Consider the following 19,094-nt stretch of genomic DNA (forward strand, 5'->3'; position numbering starts at 1 on the left):
GCAAAGAGGAAAAAAAGGAAAGATCAAGTTGACTCTTGCTTAACAAGACTGTCCACAGTGGGGCAGGCAGTTCTTGTCCCTGTGGAGGAATGATTTTTGATTAAACTGGTTGAAACATGACTTTGAGATACTGTCCATCTGGTGTAGATTTTGGTGGTGGTCTTTTCTTTTTAGCCCTGGCACGTCCTCCGCTTCTTCAGTTTCTTCAAGTTCTGTGAGAACACACTGAACACCATGTCAATAAATGCCAAGTGTTATAGCTGTGTGAGAATCACCTCGTTGGTGCAAAAAATACTATTTTGTGTAAGTCAGACTGTGTTATTTTTTTGGCCTTTTTTTAACTAAAGAAATTAGAATAAAATGTGTGTTTTTGTGACAGGCTGTTTGTAGCAAAGGGCCTAAAGATAAAATTTCATTTTTTAAGTTGTTTGCCATCTTCCTCTGAAAACGGTTGGGTTCAAGGACTTGACTGAAAATGAGGCAAAAAGCACCAATGTCCAAAGGACAACTTTTACAGACCTTCAGAAATCCTGGAGAAATATTGCTCAAGACCTCTTTAACCCTTTATTGACCAAGATTTATACAGGTATGATGGATATATGTATGTTAATGTGAAGCGCACGTGGCTGATTTTTTTCCTGTGTGTGTTCGGACAGTGCGTTGTGATACCATAGTACACCAAGCATCCCCGTAAAGTTCATCTTCTCTTCTTTCTGAAACAGTTTGGATTTTGTCTCTGGCACAAAAGGCAATGGAGTTGGGGTCATTTTAAAAAGTGCTTGTAAAATGGGCCAAATAAAGCGTTAGAAAATTACAAGAGCGCCTGGCTCCTTGGAACCAAAATATACAGAAATGAGGGAAGGCTCAAGACTTGTGCACAGTCGTGTGGATCTCCAAAGTCTAACTAGCCACATGTTAATAGCAGTAACAAAGTAACAGTTCCAAGTACTCGTTTTTGTATCCTTTTTAAAATGAACACCCCTGGGATTCATTTTTGGACAAAACAGCTCATTTTTTGTTGTCAAATTGGGCTTTGGAAGCATTTTCACTAAAGCTAATAATAGTAAAAACAGTTGTGACAGTTATTATTTGCAGTTCCTAGTTTGCAAAGAAGAAAAGGGGTCCGTATTTAATAACAGTTTGCAGCTTGAAACAGTAGAAAAGGTTGGCAACATGCAACCAGTAAAAGAAGATAATAATGCCCCCACAGACCGGTGCATCAACAACATGTAACTGTAATATCATTTGGAAAAACTGAAATGATCAAAAAGTAAAAGACATATTGGAACAGTCAGCAAATTATCACATGCTCTTCTGCAGATTTCCTTAACATATATCATATATTTGTAGCTTTAGTCCTCTTTTTAAAGGACCTACTGTTCAAAGTCACTGTCGGAACACATGTAACATTTTAGTTTATTATTGTGTAATACGAAAAAGGACAAACAAGGCCAGTCCCTGTGGCAGCACAAACAATGTACCCTAAATTACAAACAGCGCAAACACAGAACTTTTTATTTTACGAAGCACACTGATTGGATGAAAGTTGTCAAAACAAAATCCTGTTGCCATGAAATGGCTTTTAATTTGCTCGAAGGAGAGATGAAGCACGGGGGCCTTGAGTTTATTTGGCACGTTTACCGAATTAGCTTTGTTTGTCTTTCAGGCCTGTACACTGGCTCCAGTACCCCCCATCACAGCACCCCAGTGGAGCTGCTCTCCCCCACCCCCAACTCTGGCTCCACCGCTGACCTGCCAACCCGACAGCACCGACTGGATCGAGACCTCGGCAGCCCTCACCACCTGTCCCCGCTGGCTGCCATGGACGGCACGAGAGACGGGTGAGTAACAAACCCTTGATTTGTATTTAGATGTTGAGGTATGTCACTCCGAAGGTCTGGGTCACTGGAAAACTAGAGATGTGTCATAAAGGGTGGGAAATATAAACACGAACCTGATTAATGAATGAATAATCCTACAAACAGTCATGGATGGCTTTGTCACAATTCTGTCATATAATTGAAGTCATATCACATCATGTTTTGAAAAGGTCAAAGGACACCGTGTGTTTGTTTTACTGCATACAAACAACGTGTATGACAAAGTTCAGTGACAGTGCAAACTCTGTTCTTCTCTTAAGACTTCCCCTGATATTGTGATTACACTTTACACCCTCTGCCTCCATTATTTTTCACCTATTTATCATCCCGAGTCCCGGCCGAACCCTCTTAGCTCATGTTAGGTTAAGCCTCGTGGTCCTGCTGACAAACCCATCTTGGCTTTCTTACTGGAAACAAAATCAACTTCTCGACCCCTATGACGTCCCTCATGGGAAGACGGGCAGTGCTGGTCACCACGCGGTCAATGTGACACATCACCAGCTTTGGTGAGAGTATCAAAGCAGTGTGATAGCGTCGTCTTCTTGTGTTTATGTTCTGTGAGCTCTTTCACCATCAACCGGTTCTCTTTAAAAACACAAAACCTCGAGATTACATTTATAGACCTTGATATACTGCTGCTGTTCAGCTATGCAACAAATGCAAGCAACAAAATGACGTTTAAATCAGTGATGCATCTTTCAGGTAATTGTGAAAATAAGCACATCTGGAGATACTTTTAAGAAGCAATAAAACTGAATACGGTTTAGTAAGAATACCAGTGTTGCTACATCTTTAGTCAAGACAAATGTGCTTCCATTGAACCAATCCATTATCCTGGGAATTCATTAATTAACTGTATCTTTACAGAGCTCCCGCTTGAAGTCGACGCAAACATTTCAAAAGACGACGCACAAAACCCGCAGCTCTTCGAGGTGCGACTGCCTTGCTCAACAACAGCTCGAGCAGCTCCTCTCATGCATCTCTGAGTGTGTGCATGTGTGTGATTTGCAGGATGTTTCCTATTAGTGCTGATGATTTCCCCAGAGAGCCTGCAGAGCAGAGTTACAGAACCGGGTGTCGTCAGGAGGCACAGTGTGTGCTGTGCTAAAGCAATGTGTCTAAAAACCAGGGAGGTAGGGAAGGAAAACAGTCCTGTACAGTTTAATAACATTGAGAAAGAGTGGATGGAATCAAGCATCATAAACTGTGTTACAAAAGTGATTGTGTTACATAAACATGCTTTCTTTTAACTCTGTGGTCCGCTCTGTGGGTGTATATACAACACCCGCATATTACAGAATGATCTTTGATGGCTTCCTTACTTTAAAGAGCTGCACATACATTTGTACTTATGTGCATGTGTGTGTCTCCGTGTGTGGGGGCGAGTTTACATATCCAGGAAATACACGTGATTGGTTATGATTGGGGTGTGAGGTACAGCAGACCGCTCGACATCCAGCACAAACAGAGCAGCCGAGCAGAGCGGTGAAACCGCCTGGATGTAAACGTCCGAGCGGCGCTCAAGAGACGTCGGGATGGCCTGGAAGCATCTGGAAGCTGGTGTGTTGTTTCAAGCCTTGAAAGCAGAAGGAGAAGCCTGTCAAAATTACCTCGCGGTTTCTGTGGCTCTTTTCTCAGCAGCACGCACAATTAGCAGTGCGAGCACAGGCATGGAAAGTGAAAAGGACTCTGGGAGGGGATACTCGGCTACACAGGCAGGGTGACATATTGGAAGTGAGAGTCGGACCGTGTCTGCTCCTGTCCGTACTTGATGAGGAACATGTTGGTGCAGCTTGGTGATAGTCCCCCTTTTTTACCTGCATATGTAACCCAAGTGGTTCAATGACTTATCTCCCTTTTCATGTACATCTTTGTGTCCCCAGTAATGTGATGACAGCACTGCATTAAAACGACAGCAATTCCCAAATTTGCACATTTCAGCAACTCCAGATGACCTGAAAGAGTTTTCACGAAGGCGCATGCTGTAGCGCTCTATCTGTTGATCACACGGTATAGATGGAGGGCGGGGGCGAGGCGTCAGACCTGCAGCACGCCGCACATGAAATGTCTGCTTGCATTTGCCTGAAGATGGAGCATTTGATTTACATGTTTAAAGCCTTAAGTATACAGGCTGTTGCCAAAGTCAATATCAGCACTGCATTTGTTTTTCCCCAAACGGTTTAGCAGGACATTAAACATTTTGACAAAATTATCAAACTAACCTTGCTCCAGTGTGGCAGCCTCTGACCTCATGGCTAAATGTGTTTACCCTGGCTCAAATGGGCCATTTAGACTCCTTTTACTTTGTAAATACCAGTGTCATTTTTCTGAAGCTAATATAAGGATATGCCAGTTAAAATACATCTAGAATCACTGTGGCACAAGTGGGCCCCTCTCACAGAAACGGTTGTTCGACCACGGCGGCCTCCGAGCACAGAGAGACGGGTGGTAAATGTTGTCATTCACTGCTTCACCCAAGTGTGGTTATATAATTGCAGAGGGGGTGGGGAGCTGCAGCCTTTACCTGCGTATTGATATTAGAGCCCCTCTGCAAATATTAGTCTGAGGCGGTTTGATACCTCGGCAGTGATTGACACAGGCTAATTGGATTAGAGTGGCAGCACAGTCGGCACAGAGCTACATTAAGAGTTCCCGCTCTAGAAGGGGGCACGTTCACGGCTTGTAACTCTACACTGTCTTTCTTCCAGCCATTATCGTTCTCCAACGAGCCAGAAAATGAGTGTCAGTCTCAAAACCCAAACAAAAGCATTTTTGAGGTAGTCGCTCATGGCAGTATGTGGTCAGTCACTCATTTTGCGGTCCTCAGTTAATAATGTGTTGCCTTCAATTAACCCGACTACACAAACGGTTAACTGGGAGAAAAGATTCAGATGATTTACAGTAAGAATTCCTCCGAGTAGGAGACTATAGTGATTAAAGGTGGATCTGCTCAGTTTGGGGCAGATATCTTTCTGGGACTAACGGAGGCTGGGGCCTTCGGGGCTGGCTTAGCTTTAGCTTAGCTTTAACCAGGATGCTGTTGTCTGTCTCTCAAACACTGTTTTAGTTTGCTAACCAAAAACAGAAGCGTTCCCACCGATCTGTGCCAAAGAAGCCCCTGTCATCCATCAGAGGGGCTTAATGGTCGGCTGCAAAAAAGTGGGGGGAGACGAGAGGGGAGGCGAAGGGTGTTTTGGGGAGTTTGCAGGGCCTGTGGAGAACAGGGTCTTATTCCCGCTCCCTAGTGGGACAGTTAGCTGCAGGTGAAGGAAGATAAACGAGGAGCAGATCAGCACTGTTCATGAATCTTCAGGTTACTTTCCATCCCATCATGCCTCCATGCAGGGAGCCAAGACTTCACGGGTAGCTTATCTTTATTAAGATGAGTTGTAATGTTTCTGGACAATAGCTGCAGGCTAGCGGAGATGACGTTCATGCCCACATACCTGAGTACAAGCAACTTTATGACTTCAGGGCGGCTTCAAACAGTCCAGGTTTGAATGTCCTTCTGATCTCCTGGTAGCATTTCAAACGGCAGAGTTTAGTCACCTACCGAATCTCATTCCTCTTACTCACAAACCATCCACTCAAGTTAAAAAAGCCTCTGATCTGAAATGAGCAACGATTTCCCATCTCTATAAGTAAACCTTTTCCAGCACAGGTCAAAGTTTACATTATTCATCAGTATGTGAGCATTTTTGAAATCTTCAAATTCGTTCTTTGTAAAAGAAATATCAAAGCCTCAGCTTACTCTCCCCTCCTATTCTGGCTTCAGAAATCATAAGGTCAGGGGTCAAATCCCTCTGTCTTTACATTAGGACAGAGGTGGGGTGACTGAGAAAAGCAGAGACGTGCAGGATGGTCAGTGAAGATGAATTTCAGGGAGAGATTAATGTGGCACATGAAAGATTCCCCTCATACCTTCAGGTTGAGTGGCTAGCAAGCTAGAGCAATGCCTGAGGCAGCTGGCAGTGATTAGCTTATGATTCACTTTAGCTACACATAGAGGCAGCTTGTAAAAATATGAACAGTATAACTGTTTCCTGAGTTTGTGCTGACAGCAGCTCCTGGGGGAACGGTGCTCTCTGCAGGAACACATGGCCATGCAGCGGCCCCGTGCCAGCACGTGGATTAGCCAGGCTCACAGAGCTAGCTTCTCCAGGGCTGGAGTCACACAAGGTGTCACACAAGCATCATCAGGTTGGTACTGATGGGCTCCAAAGTCAAGGGCAGTCACACTGACAAGGAGAAGGCACCTTAAATCCTTAATAATCAGCAATCCTGCCACCTCGATTTGAAGTTGTATTTGTTTGATAGTTTTGCAAACCTTGTATTTCAAGGTTTCAAGGTGAGTTTTTGAGAAAGTTTTTACAATACTTAAAGTAGCTATATAGTCCTTTACCTTACAAAAATCTACCTGAGTGACGCATGAAAAGATACAAAAGCAGTTAAATAAAAATATTCAGTTGTGTTATTAGAGTTTAATTAGTGAGCTAAGATGTAAAAATAATCACTTTCATAAGCTCAATATTCTTTCTATATAAAACCTTTATCTGCTTTGCCATTTTCTGACAAATAAAACAATAAAAGTTCTTTATTCTCCTCGTAAAATAAAGAGGAATCAAGTTAAGTAAAAGTAAGCATGGTTACTCTCATGTTCACTCGCTTCAGGGTCTGTTTTTCAACCAGAATTCGTGGGAACTGTTTTTACATTTATGACACAGGTGAACAGACAGGAGCAATAACACGACCTTTCCTACAGAACCGAAGCCAAACAGTATTTTCTGGATCCAGTTTTATGATGAGCACCGTGATAAATGTAGAAGCAGTGGAGCCTGAAGCGATGTACGACTAAATAAAATGTAAAATAATTCAGCCCCAGCAAGAAAGCCTTCCAAGTTTTTGCACTTTCGCTTGACATCGTTTACCGTCTCCTCTTGATCGGGAGGTGCTCTCTGCCAAATGCCCCGCACGAAGCCTCTGCCAGCTACTGAGTGCTGGGTGGGACGCCCCTCGTGCATGGAGCAGTAGGTCATATAGCAGGCTCCAGCCAGGCCAGCAATGAGCAGTCATCTCTGGGCTCAGCTGCCTCCAGCAGCTCTCTGTCATCACAGTCATATAGCGCTTAGCGCAAACCATATGCCCCTGCAGCACAGCGGCACATAGTAACACAGCAGCAGTTTATGTGTTGGCATTCCTGATATGCAGTAATAAGTAGCTGCTGAATATTTGGGGAGGCGATTGGGCAGCTCCATTTTTTAAAAGCAGGTCTGTTGCCCATCAGTCTGGATTTGGACCAGCTTTCTGTTTCATTAAGTTAATGTCAAGTGTACAACATTAAGTCGTTAAATCGCTCATTTTGAGTTTTGTGTAAACTTGAACATTTAACATCCAGGCAAGTGTCTGAATAAATACCAGACCTGGTTCTTACTGCTTCTGGATGCGTTTATTACCATGATGTGATGAAGGCATACATTAAATCCATTTTTTTTCCTCCTGTTTGTTTAAACTTGGCCTGATGTAGCCTTTACAGTAAAGGAATAATCATTCACTTTTCTGCCAGCTTTGCTTTGAATATAAAACTGAAGCTGTCTGAAAACAGGGGAACCATTAGTCTTGAGGTAGAGTCTGCCTTCCAGCACCTCTGAACATCAATAATCAACAAGTCACGTATCGTTCATTTCACCCTTGGCTCTACTTCTTTCATTTGTTTTATATTTTGGTCGGTTTTATTGATTAAAAAAGTGTTGCAGCCATTTAAATTTTGGGATGGTGGTAGATGTGTTTTCCATTTCGAGTCAGCGAAAGAACGAATAAGCGTGTTTTTCTGTCTGCCCCCGCTCCTCAGTTTGTCCTTAACAATAAACAACCAACCCTAACTTTAGTGGAACAAAGGTCAGTGCGGTAACCTCAGCAAACTCTTGGTTGTGTGTTTTATGGGGAGACTAAATCGCCATTGTGTTGGAGGCATCTGAAAGTCAGCATGCAAAGGATGCAGAGTGTCCACGCCAGTCCATACGATGCTGAAGGTCATTAAGAGTAAACTTGCAGTAAACTCCCAGCATATATTTTGCAAAGTTATAGTTTGTTATTTTTAGACTTTTAAGACTAGGACTACCAAACCAGCAACTTCCTTCCTTCATTTTTATCATGTTTCTTTCATTACTTCTCAGTATGCAGCATCAACATCAGGGCTAAATCTGAGGGAATGGAAACAAATTCAAACTGTTAGTAATGAAGTCAGACTGCAGGTGTGATTTAGTTATAAGTTACTGTTCTAGACAAACACCTTGAACACTCAAATTGCATTGAAATGCTAATCATCTTTGAGATCAGGAGATTGACAGACGGAGTGGTGTGGCATCAGTAGTAATACGGACTCTGTATATGTTTTATTGGATGAAGAGAGAGCTTAGGGTGGATGCAAAGCTGTGCATTTTTACTGGTCAAGCTACCTCCCTCCCCTCACCTGTGATCGTGAGCTCTGAGCAAAATAATGAAATTACTGATACAAATGGCAGAAATGGGATCTCCCTTAGAGATAGGGTGAGACCAGTGGTGGCCCACTTGGGAGCACCTTGTTGGCTCCATGGCAGAGCTGGGGGCTCTGGATGTCCCTGCTTAAACTGCTACCATCAGAAGATGGATGGATAGATGGGTCATAGTCATCATGACAGCAGGAAACTTCACGTTAGACAATAAGATGTGGTGATGAAGCACATTGCAGTTTTCTGATGTCATACTGTAGATTTTGCTGAGTAAATCAGTTCAACTGGCAGCAAAAACATTTCATAATTTTGCTTTGATTTCAAGATTTGATGTCATATTTGTGGCTTTTCCAGCACAGAGTGCGCCTCTTAAATGCAGAGATTGAAGAAAAACCAACTCTGTTTAAATATTAGCCAGGACTGGCACAGTGTGAAGCTTGGAGATTTGCTGCTGCTGTATCGAATGACAAATGGGTCCAATAGCACAGACAGATCTTTACCTAAAATATCAATATCTGCACAGGCTGGAGTCCACAAAGTCTCAAACACGTTAACTTAATATTTCTTCACTTAAATGTCATGAAGGTAAACAGGGATAGTATTTTTTTTCTTCCCGGGCCACAAAGCCAAGGGTTACTGCACTGGTGTGTGTTCGCTTCAATGCACACTCTGCTGTTTGTTGACTTAAGATCATAATATGCGGTAGGAGGAAGATTAGGTGTGGGGAGCCCAAGTTTCCACATGCCTGGACTGTTTCTTCTTCTATGTGTGCGCGGGATCACTGACTGCTCCGCTGGGTTTGTTGGATCATGTGGTTAGCAGGCCGGCATGCAGCTCCGGCTTTGATTGGGATGTCACAGTGCATGAAGCATTTTATTGAGAACTACTGAGGCCGTCAAGAAAGGAATGACTTTAAATTGAGAGCTTTTTATTCCTAGTTTCTCTGTGTCTGCTTCAGGGTGTCGGGTTCCCTCCTGTCTCCTGGGATGAAGACAGCGGGGACATCGCCTCCTCCACTGGAGAAACAGCATGTCCACCCTCACCACAAGCTTTACCCTCACTATCACCAACATCAGCCTGCCAGCGACGGTAAGGCTAACCCCAAAACTCAACGCAGAATGCAGCTTAACTTCTTTCAGGAAATCTGTTTTGGCTTCAATTTGAATCAATTCCTGCATGTTTCAATTTAATATCCTAAAATGGTTCCTGTGGCAGGTGATTCAGTAACTCTATGATTTCCTATGATAGGAACAGATCACCTGAATATAATTACCGCCTGAACCCAACTGTGTTCCTCTTCCAAAAGCTGCACCACTCGCTGCCACATAAGAGAGAGAGGAAGTTGTCTCTTAGCGCGCCGATACAGCCCCGCAGCTCTGTCAGACCATTTTTAGGACGGCGAGAGATTAGAGTCGTAGAGACAGAGTGGGGAAAACCACATGCCGGAAGCCTTTTCCTCGAGCTGAATTAGCCAACAAAATGCTGGCTCGTGTATTCAGCCGTCTCTCAGCGTCCTAACATGGCAGGTTCAGCTGTCACTCCCGAGCTTTTTTCCTAATGCCTTAAACACTGTTTTCACTGTAAAGATCTACACATGGACGTCTCTCAAACCACGCTGTGGTCAGCCAGTTGCGTAAATGCGCACCAGGAAGGGCTGCTTTCCCATTATCATGACTCCTGCGGTTGATCTGGATCACAAACTCAGACGATGGGGACAAATGCTACATACCATGTAGCCTGGCAGTGTTAGCACAAACACAAATATAGCATTGTCATAACTTAAGATCCATATTACGTTTCAGCTGGATGGACCGGGCGCTTAGTGACAGTGGAAACAGTCCCTCTGTAATGGCAATTGATGAAGTCCAGCTTCTATTTTTCTCTCTCCCCTCCCTCTACAATTCTCCAACATTTCTTAGAATACCAAGGCAGCTTCCAGAGCTGCTTCCATTTCGGAGACTCCTACAGGATGGAGCAGACAGTCGGTGGCGTCCACGTCCCGGGGGATTCTCACACCTACACTTCCCATCAGCCCAATGGCTTCCACATGTCGACAAGCAACACCGGCTCTGCAGGTGAGGATGATTGTCCTCTTAGCCTGTGTACAGGCTGAGCTGCAAGTATCACCATTTAATCAGCATATTAAACAAACTGTTCTTCCCTGAAGGCTTCAGCTTGACCCAGGAGCTGCAGGGAGGCGGCGGTTGCCAGTTCTTATCCAGCCCAGAGGATAGCATTTTCTTCCAGGTGGGCAGCTTTGACCGTAGCTTGAGCCACATGTCCTCCATCTACACAGAGACATAAAGGAACACTGGAGCAAGACACGCTTCACCACACTACTCCGCAGTCCTTCCTCATGCATCCTCACGCACTTAGATCTTTTTTTTTCTTCAGTTCTGGTTTCATTTTTCCAAAAACAGAACAAAGATCACATTGTAAGTGGGTTATTCTGACTTAAGTGCAAGACAGAAACCAACAAAGTGGAAAAAAATAAGGTTAAATATAATGTAAATGCAACTGTGACACTGAATGGAAATGGCTTCAGTTTCAAAAACAATGGTAGTGTTTCCCAACCTTTTTTTTTCCCTCATGACTCCTTAAAATATTAAACTGTCTACTTATGATTGCGCCTACCCAGCTGCATCTGCTTTCATCAGTTCCAGCAAAAAAATACTGACTTCTTTTGTACAACATGAATAATTTCAAAGGCCAATGTACGAGTAATAACACTAAAATAAGCAAAAGACTACAAAAAGTTTAAAAAAAGGACACCAGTGTTTGAATAGTCTGATAATGGGGCACCCCATCATGAAAACAGTCAGATATTTCTATTTCTATTATGGAAACTTCCTGCAGTCTTTAAATTAATTCTAATTAATGCTAATTGGCATTCAGACTGAAAAACTAAAATCCTGTTGGATTAAAGGTCCAAATTACCAGGCTGCGAACTGCTGGGCACGACTGGAAAAAAATGATGTTGTTGATGGGACAGGTTTTACTCTCTAATGCGCCTCGAGGCAACAGTTGTTGGCGCCATATAAAAAAACTGAATTGAATTAAATGTTATTAAATGACATTGACATTAAAACTTGCACACAGACAGTACAATCAGCTTGAGCTTCTACATACAATATCTCATTTTAACACCACAAACCTCTCCTCTCCTCTTTTTGTGTTTTTTCTCGGTAATCTACACGTCTGTGCTAGACTGACGTGTAGAGGAGAATATAACGTTTTGCAGTGAAGTTTTATCAGTGGGGGAAAAAAAAAAGTTTGGATTTCTCTTGTTAAGTAGTTTTTTTTGGCTTTTGGATTTATCTCGGGAGGGTTTGGGCTCATTAATTCTGCAATAATGCAGAGAAACCATCCTACTTTATTATAATTATTATTATATGTATAAAATGTACAGTTTGTTTACAGCAATCATTTGAATGTTTGTAATTCCTCAGTTTAAGAAATAAATAATTGAATGATCACACAGTGTCTCTTTTTTTTAAAAAGAATATAAATGACAGATGCTTCAGATTGCTCACATTTGTTCTGTGTTTATTATATTGTTTGTTTTTATAAAGACAACAACGTAACAAATGCAACACACCAATGCATTTATAGCCTGAAATATTGTGCAATGTCAGTCCCCAGAGCGAGTTGTGTGTTGAGCACCCTGAGAAAAACTTTCACAATGTGGACTTGTTGTGCCCTCCAGTGGTCACTGAGAAGTACTGCAGATTTTTTTTTTTTTAATAAACCGTTAATGTACATTATGTATAATGTATATATATATGTATTTTTTTTAAACCGTTGTGTTTCAGCTGTGTGTTGCCTCATCGCGGCGTCTCATTTGTGCTTCTTCGTCTTCCTGAGGTAGCTCTGATAATAAAAGTTACTGAAGAGGATGATGAGGGTGATGCAGTAACCAACCACCACAGCGTTCATGGCATCAGGGTAGTTGCAATCTGCGAACAGGTTGTACGCTGTGTGCACGAGGATCAGGAGAAATTGCACCTGGAGAGACGACACAGTTCAGATCAGTTTAATGATTCAAACATGCTGGCGTGCACATTTTTAAATATCTCACTACAGAGCTGGAGACGCTCACCAGCTGCAGAGATGTCAGGTACCGTTTCCACCACAGGTATTTCTGCATGTGAGGACCGAGTGCAGCCAGGCCATAGTAAGAGTACATTATCACGTGGACAAAGGTGTTGATCAGGCCGACGAAGAACGCTGCAGGAAACAACAGAAAAAGGTTTTCAACACAGAAAAGCTGATTTAATCATATATATTGGAAAAAGGATTATGGAGATGGAGCTGTTAGGCAGGCGGGAAAGAGGAAGACCACTAAGAGGGCTGGTGTGACAGAGAAGGATGCCAGAGATCGGGGAGGTGGAGGTAGATGAGCCACTGTGGCGACCCCTAAAGGGAGAAGCTAGTACAAGCAGTGGAGCTAATTTTACTCTTAGTGGACTTTATGGTTGTTTTGGGGAATGATTTGAGGTCACAAATCTGAGGACAAAATATTTCAGTATCAGAGTACTTACACTGTCCGCCTGCCACATACTTTACTCCCGACCACCAGTTGAAGATCATAGTACTGTGATGGTAAACATGAAGGAACGTCAGCTGATTGTTCTTCTTCCGCAGGATGATTAGGAGCTGTACACAGAGAAATGCGCAAAGAGCTACAGCTAGCAGTGTATATGCAATGCAAGTTTATGCAATCGCCTAACATGTGAATGATCCCCATCTGTAGCTACATCATATGTGAGGGAAATAAAGATATGACAAATCAAACATAAGGTGAGAGTTGCTATGGTGATCTATGCCTTGAATAAAGGACCAGACAAAAGTTGTTGTTTTTTCTTCTTCGCAGCTACAGCAGACACAGACTCTATAGCATAAGGAAGGAGAAAAGTGCTTGTACTAAGGGCTAGAAGGAAAGGAACTGAACTTGCAACAGGAAGCATAAATATTGAAACATACTGAGAGGTGACAAGGGTGAAATCAAAAGGAGTAATTTTCAGGGATGAAGAATAAAGAAAATAAGAGCAAATGAGAGAATGTTAAATCATAGAGTAAGGGCAGCAGTGAGTATTGAAAACAAATGCAAAGCCGGTTGGTCCAGATAGAATGGAAATGTGTAGGAGGAGCAGTGAGGTTTACTTGGAAAGTGAGACATTGTATGATTACTGGAAAAAAGAGAAGGAAATTCCCAAGAGTACGACTGTGCCTTTGGGGTTTTAGGTGCAGACAAGACTGTCGCAAAGGAAGAGCTGTACTGCATGAGGGCACAGAGAGTAGCAGAGACGTATGTGATGAAGAGCACAATGTTAATAATTTTAAGCTTTGGAACATCCTCACCTTTCTCTGACAGAAACAAAAACTTACAGTCAGCATCAGTGGCAACGTGGAATGATATATTCCGATAGCTTATGTTAAGATCAAGTCCATCGCATATGCAAAAAAAAAAGCACTCACTCGAGTAAATATCTCTAAAATGCTCCCACTTGCTACTCTAAAAAAAATGTTAACAGTGTGGACTTGAACCCCACCGTCTGCTTTAGCCTTACAGCAACGATTGTCTGCTCGACTGCATCCCCACTTGCTGTTCTATTCTTTGAAAATGTCTAAGGGCCAACAAACATTTACAACATTTTTTAAGTACTAACCAATCTCATTGTTTTTGAACAGCACCTAATGTGGTGGACCCTCCAAAGAGGGTCTCAGCATTGATCCTGAGAGTGCCAGATGGGTTTAAGATGAAGGTTCAGTTACACTCTGAGCCTTTCCCGTTTCCAGTGGCAATGGACAGGCTGATAGAGCATATCAAGCAAGCGTGAACTATGATGTGTGCAAACCGCATCAGTACGGACCAGGTTGACCCGAACAAGTGGGAAGGGAGGATGAAGAAAAGGTGAAGAGGTGGAGAAGAGCAGGGTGGAGTGGATGGAAAACAATCAGGAGATACAAGCAACACTTAAAGGGAAGATTTAGAAGTTGGTACAGAGGGGATGCTGCTGTGACACACAGGATCAGGAAAGAGTGCATCAGAGGAATAGCTTAGGTTGGACTGTGTAGATACATACCGTGTCACTGAGCTCTATGACCTTAGAGAAGAAAAACCACCAGCACACTCTGGCCATCTGAGGAAAAAGTGTAACTTTTGTATAAACTGTATGTCAGGTATGATAAGCAGCCTGTGAGGGATCAAACTTCTGAACAGACACACACACAAAAAACAAACCACATAATATACTCAATGCACAGCTTTCTTACCCTCATTGCCAGCGGACTGGTGCTGTAATCTACAGGCTGACACAGCAAGCTGTAGTTAAGGAGCCAGGATGTAACCAGGAACTAAAAATAATCAGGCAGTTATTCATCTTCACATATGTCATGAAACAAGACTTTCTAAAATACAGTATTTAATTTATTAATAACTGTATGATCACCAGAAGTATTTTAACATGTCTGCTTTGGGTCACACAGTCAGGTGAAAGTATTTGGAAAGTTTGCATCTGTACACCACCACATTGGATTTTCAGTGATTAGAAAATTGAGGGTTATTGACACTAAGATTTTCAGCTGTAATGAAAGGTGTTAATGAAGATGTTGCAGTAGCACTTCAAGGAGAGCAAATAGATTTTTTTTAAACATGTTCCTCTGTTTTTTAAGTAGTCCGATAGCCGACGCTGTGTGGCTCACGTCCTCATTTTTTATGACCAATATGAAAATGACAATACCTGAATAACAAGAACTAATTAATGTTGAGGAATTTAAGTATTTGGGAGTGCTACTAGACTCGAAATTATCCTTTAAAAAACACGTTAAAAAAATAGTGAAAACTGTAAATGTTAATATACAGAACTTTAGACATATCCGCACATCATTAACAGACACAGCAGCGATTACATTCCTGCACTCTGTGATACTGGCTCATATTGAATACTGTATTACAAGTTGGTCCTATACGAGCTTTGCTGCTATTGGGCCAATCGAAGTATGCTACAAAAGAGCATTGAAAATATTAGATAAGAAACCTTTTTCATATCACCATTGTCAAATTTTAGATAAATACAAGTTTCTAAATTTTACTAATTTCAAATTATTTAAATCTGCCTGTCTTATATACAAAGTTATGCATGGTCTGGCGCCTCCACCAATGAGTGATTTTATTAAACAAAGGTCTAGCAGTGTTGCCGGGTCTCGACTGACTCGAGCCACTGTTAGAGGTGATTGTGAATGGGCATTTAGACGGACCACCTTTTCACAGAATGCTCTGTCATATCAAGGTCAAGGTCAAATTTATTTATATAGCACATTTCCAGACAGATAATGCTGCACAAAGTACTTAACAATATAAAAATGCCATTAAAAAGAAATGATGTAAAACAATAATAACAATATAAAACAATGATAGGACAGTAAAAGGATTAAAACAATAACTAAGACTATTAAATAAGACCAAAATGCTTGGGTCATAGCATGTTAGAAGCCAGGGCATAAAAATGTGTCTTTAGTAGTGATTTAAATTGATCAAGTGTTTGTGCAGATCTAATATTTAGGGGAAGACTATTCCAAAGTCTGGGACCCACCACAGAGAAGGCTCTATCGCCACGAGATTTGAGATTAGTCCGTGGGATGGACAGCATTAATTGTTTAATTAAATTAAAGACCTCATGGTTTATCCTGGAGCATAAACAGAGAGGAGCTCAGACATGTAAGAAGGGGCTCGGGCGTTAAGTGACTTAAAAACAAAAAATAAAAGTTTAAATTGGATCCTGTAGGAAACAGGAAGCCAGTGTAGAGAAGCTAAAACTGGGGTTATATACTGTCTCTGTTTGGTACCAGTTAGCAGGCGAGCAGCTGCATTTTGGACCATCAGAAGACGATGAATGGAGGCCTGATCGAGGCCAAAATACAATGAATTGCAGTAGTCCAATCTGCAAGTAAGGAAAAGGTGAATGACACGTTCAAAGACGTTAGCCGGGAGGAATGGCTTTACCTTGGCTAGCTGTCTTAACTGAAAGAAGGAGGATTGGACTACTGCACTCACCTGCTTATTCAATTTAAGAGAACCATCAAGGGCGACACCGAGGTTTTCTACATGTGTTTTACAGTAGGAGGAAAGGGGGCCCAGAGTGCTAATGATATGATTAAAGTTGCCGAAAATGACAACTTCAGTTTTATTTTCATTTAGCTTTAGAAAATTTAAGGACATCCACTGTTTGATGTCATCAAGGCAGCGTAATAAGAGCTGGGGATGGTCTGACCCTGCTTTTAAAGGCAGATAAATCTGCAGATCATCAGCAAAGCAGTGGAATGAAATGTTGTACCACACGAAGATGGAACCCAATGGCAACAAATACAGTGCGAACAGGACAGGACCCAAAATAGAGCCTTGAGGTACACCGTATTTAAGAGGGGCTATTTTGGTTGAGGAGATGTTGTGACAAAAACATGTACGACTGCGAGTTAAACTGGTTCACTGGTGTTTATTGATGATGTTACTGCTGATAAAAAGAGCATGTAGTAGTCTGATGCCTATAGCGCTATAATCTCTTCCTGACCTGAACCCAACCAATATTTGAATTCATTAAGTTGGTGCACAGATGCAAGTATAGAGACATTGTGCCACTGTTCAAACACATCATTGCTTTGCTCATAAGCTGGTTGGTTAATTAGGTTTCCTGTTATAACAGAACAAAGAAGCAGCTCAAACACACCTCATGGCACATATACACAGACAGGCCAACCATGGTGAAGTTGTAAACAATGAGGACCACTTTGAGCTCAAAGGGTTCTCTGTGCTTCATCAGACGAGGGCCGGCCCAGATTATAAACAGATAAAGCAGGAAGATGAGCGTCACCGGGACTGGGGAGTAGACCAACAGCCAGGGGTCCGTTCTCTTGTCTAGATAGCAGGAACTGCAGGTTAGGGAACTTTAGGTATAATTTAAAAATGAACAAATGTGTTAAAGGAAAGATCCAAAGTAAATTAATGATAGTAGGAGCTGCTGTGATTTCACAAAATTCTCACCAATGATTCCTGAGATGTGGTTTTTGTCTCAAGGCTGCTCAGGAAATGCAAAAAAGTGAACTTTGCTGTAACTTAGTTAATTATACACTCCCCGGCCACTTGATTAGGTACCGTGTTGGACCACCTTTTGCCTCAATTCTTCACAGCACAGATTTCAACAAGGTGCTGCAAACATTCTTCAGAGATTCTGGTCCATGTTGATATGAGAGCATCACACAGCCGCTTGCATTCTCCTAACCCACCACATCCCAAAGGTGCTCTCATGACATCTGGGGACTGTGAAGGCCATTTGAGCACAGTGACCTGTTTAAACAATGATCACTTGGTACTAAGGGACCATGAAAATACCCACACACACCATTACACCACCTTCAACAGTGTGAACTGTTGATACAAGGAAAGGTGGATCCATGCGTTCATGGTATTCATGCATGTTTCAGATTCATCATTACAGGCAACATTTTTCCAGTCTTCTGTTGTTCAGCGTGCAAACTGTAACTTCAGTTTCCTGTTCTTCGCTGACAGGTGTGGCGCCCATCTGCTTCAAGGGATTTTTATTTTTTGTGTTTGAGTTACAGTTGCCTTCCTATCAGCTCGAAGCAGTCTAGCCATTCTCCTCTGACCTTTGACACCAACCAGGCATTTTTCAGCCAAGCCTGCTGCTCACTGGATATTTTCCTTTTTTTTGGTCCATTCTCTATAAAGTGTAAATACAGTTGTCTGGCAAAAATAACTATGTCATGTGCCATGTGATTGGCTGATTAAATATTTCTCTAACAAAAAAAGTTGAACAGGAGTACCTAATTGGCCAGTGAGTGTACATTTTGTAAAAATAATGTTCATGCCGTTTTCAAGCATTTATGAACAAGCAGCTAAGACCAAGAAACTAGTTTTCTCCATAAACATTCTTGAGAAGTGAGCTTGAATGCCTGCTGCTCCTCTATGTCTATTACAAAGATAATAATAATTGTAACAAGATAATAACAAGATAAAAAGTGTCACGCTCAATCAGCCAGTCATGTGGCAAAAACCACAGAGCAGTCATTGTGAAGCCAAGCTCTGGAGCACATCTGCATCTTCCCACTCATTCAATAGACTAAGACAAGGTTTCCTTTTACACTGAAAGTCTCCCCTACAACCACACGAGACACAGAGATGCAAAAAGAAAAAGCAATAAAAGCATAACAGACATGTGGGAAAATAATCGATATCATACCTCCATTGTCGACTATCCTCTGGTGTACAGACAGGACACTTTGCCACGCGGAATCCATCTGAGAGCTTTCAAGGATTCAAAAAAAAAAAAAGAAGAAAATCACTCAAACGTCCTGCAGTTCAAGACAGCAATGTGCCCGCTGATGCTCACCTTATAGACGCAGTAAACTTCAGTGACAGCGTGGGGGAAACCTTTGGACTGTGCTTAATGTTCAGTAAATGTGAGCCAAGTTCAGCTGCAGCGAGCCCTGCGATAAAATGAAGGCAGACTGGAGCAACCAGCCGTGCCAGAAACAGCCCTGCCAAGGGAGGATCGGCTGCAGCTCAGGCAAACAAACCAAACACTGCACGCTGACACAAAGTGTCTTTCACTCGTTTTTCAATGTATAGAAACCGTGATTTCGATCACTTCCTGTTTCATTCGGCCCACTAAGGGGCGCTGTTTCCCTACAAAGGTTGGCTGATAAAGAC

At 42.2% G+C, this 19,094-nt stretch overlaps 2 protein-coding genes across 2 annotated transcripts in view; one reads left to right on the plus strand and one right to left on the minus strand.

The window, feature by feature from the left end:
* Positions 1-11,580, plus strand: part of glis1b (GLIS family zinc finger 1b) — a 74,079-nt gene extending 62,499 nt beyond the window's left edge. Inside the window, 4 exon segments of the mRNA XM_025902969.1 lie at positions 1,667-1,841; positions 9,327-9,457; positions 10,288-10,443; positions 10,536-11,580. Of these exon segments, the coding sequence (XP_025758754.1) occupies positions 1,667-1,841; positions 9,327-9,457; positions 10,288-10,443; positions 10,536-10,672 (599 nt within the window). The 3' untranslated portion in view covers positions 10,673-11,580.
* A 317-nt stretch (positions 11,581-11,897) lies between these two features.
* Positions 11,898-19,059, minus strand: elovl8b (ELOVL fatty acid elongase 8b). Its single transcript, XM_005479121.4, has 8 exons — positions 18,775-19,059; positions 18,625-18,689; positions 17,095-17,282; positions 14,645-14,725; positions 14,455-14,511; positions 12,910-13,024; positions 12,468-12,595; positions 11,898-12,373 (listed from the first exon to the last, which is right to left on the minus strand). Exons 2-8 carry the CDS (start codon positions 18,680-18,682, stop codon positions 12,206-12,208), a joined length of 795 nt encoding a protein of 264 aa, XP_005479178.1. The 5' UTR covers positions 18,683-18,689; positions 18,775-19,059; the 3' UTR covers positions 11,898-12,205.
* Between the last annotated feature and the right edge of the window lie 35 nt (positions 19,060-19,094).

This window comes from Oreochromis niloticus, linkage group LG23, assembly GCF_001858045.2.
Source record: "Oreochromis niloticus isolate F11D_XX linkage group LG23, O_niloticus_UMD_NMBU, whole genome shotgun sequence".
Classification (NCBI taxonomy): Eukaryota; Metazoa; Chordata; class Actinopteri; order Cichliformes; family Cichlidae; genus Oreochromis; species Oreochromis niloticus.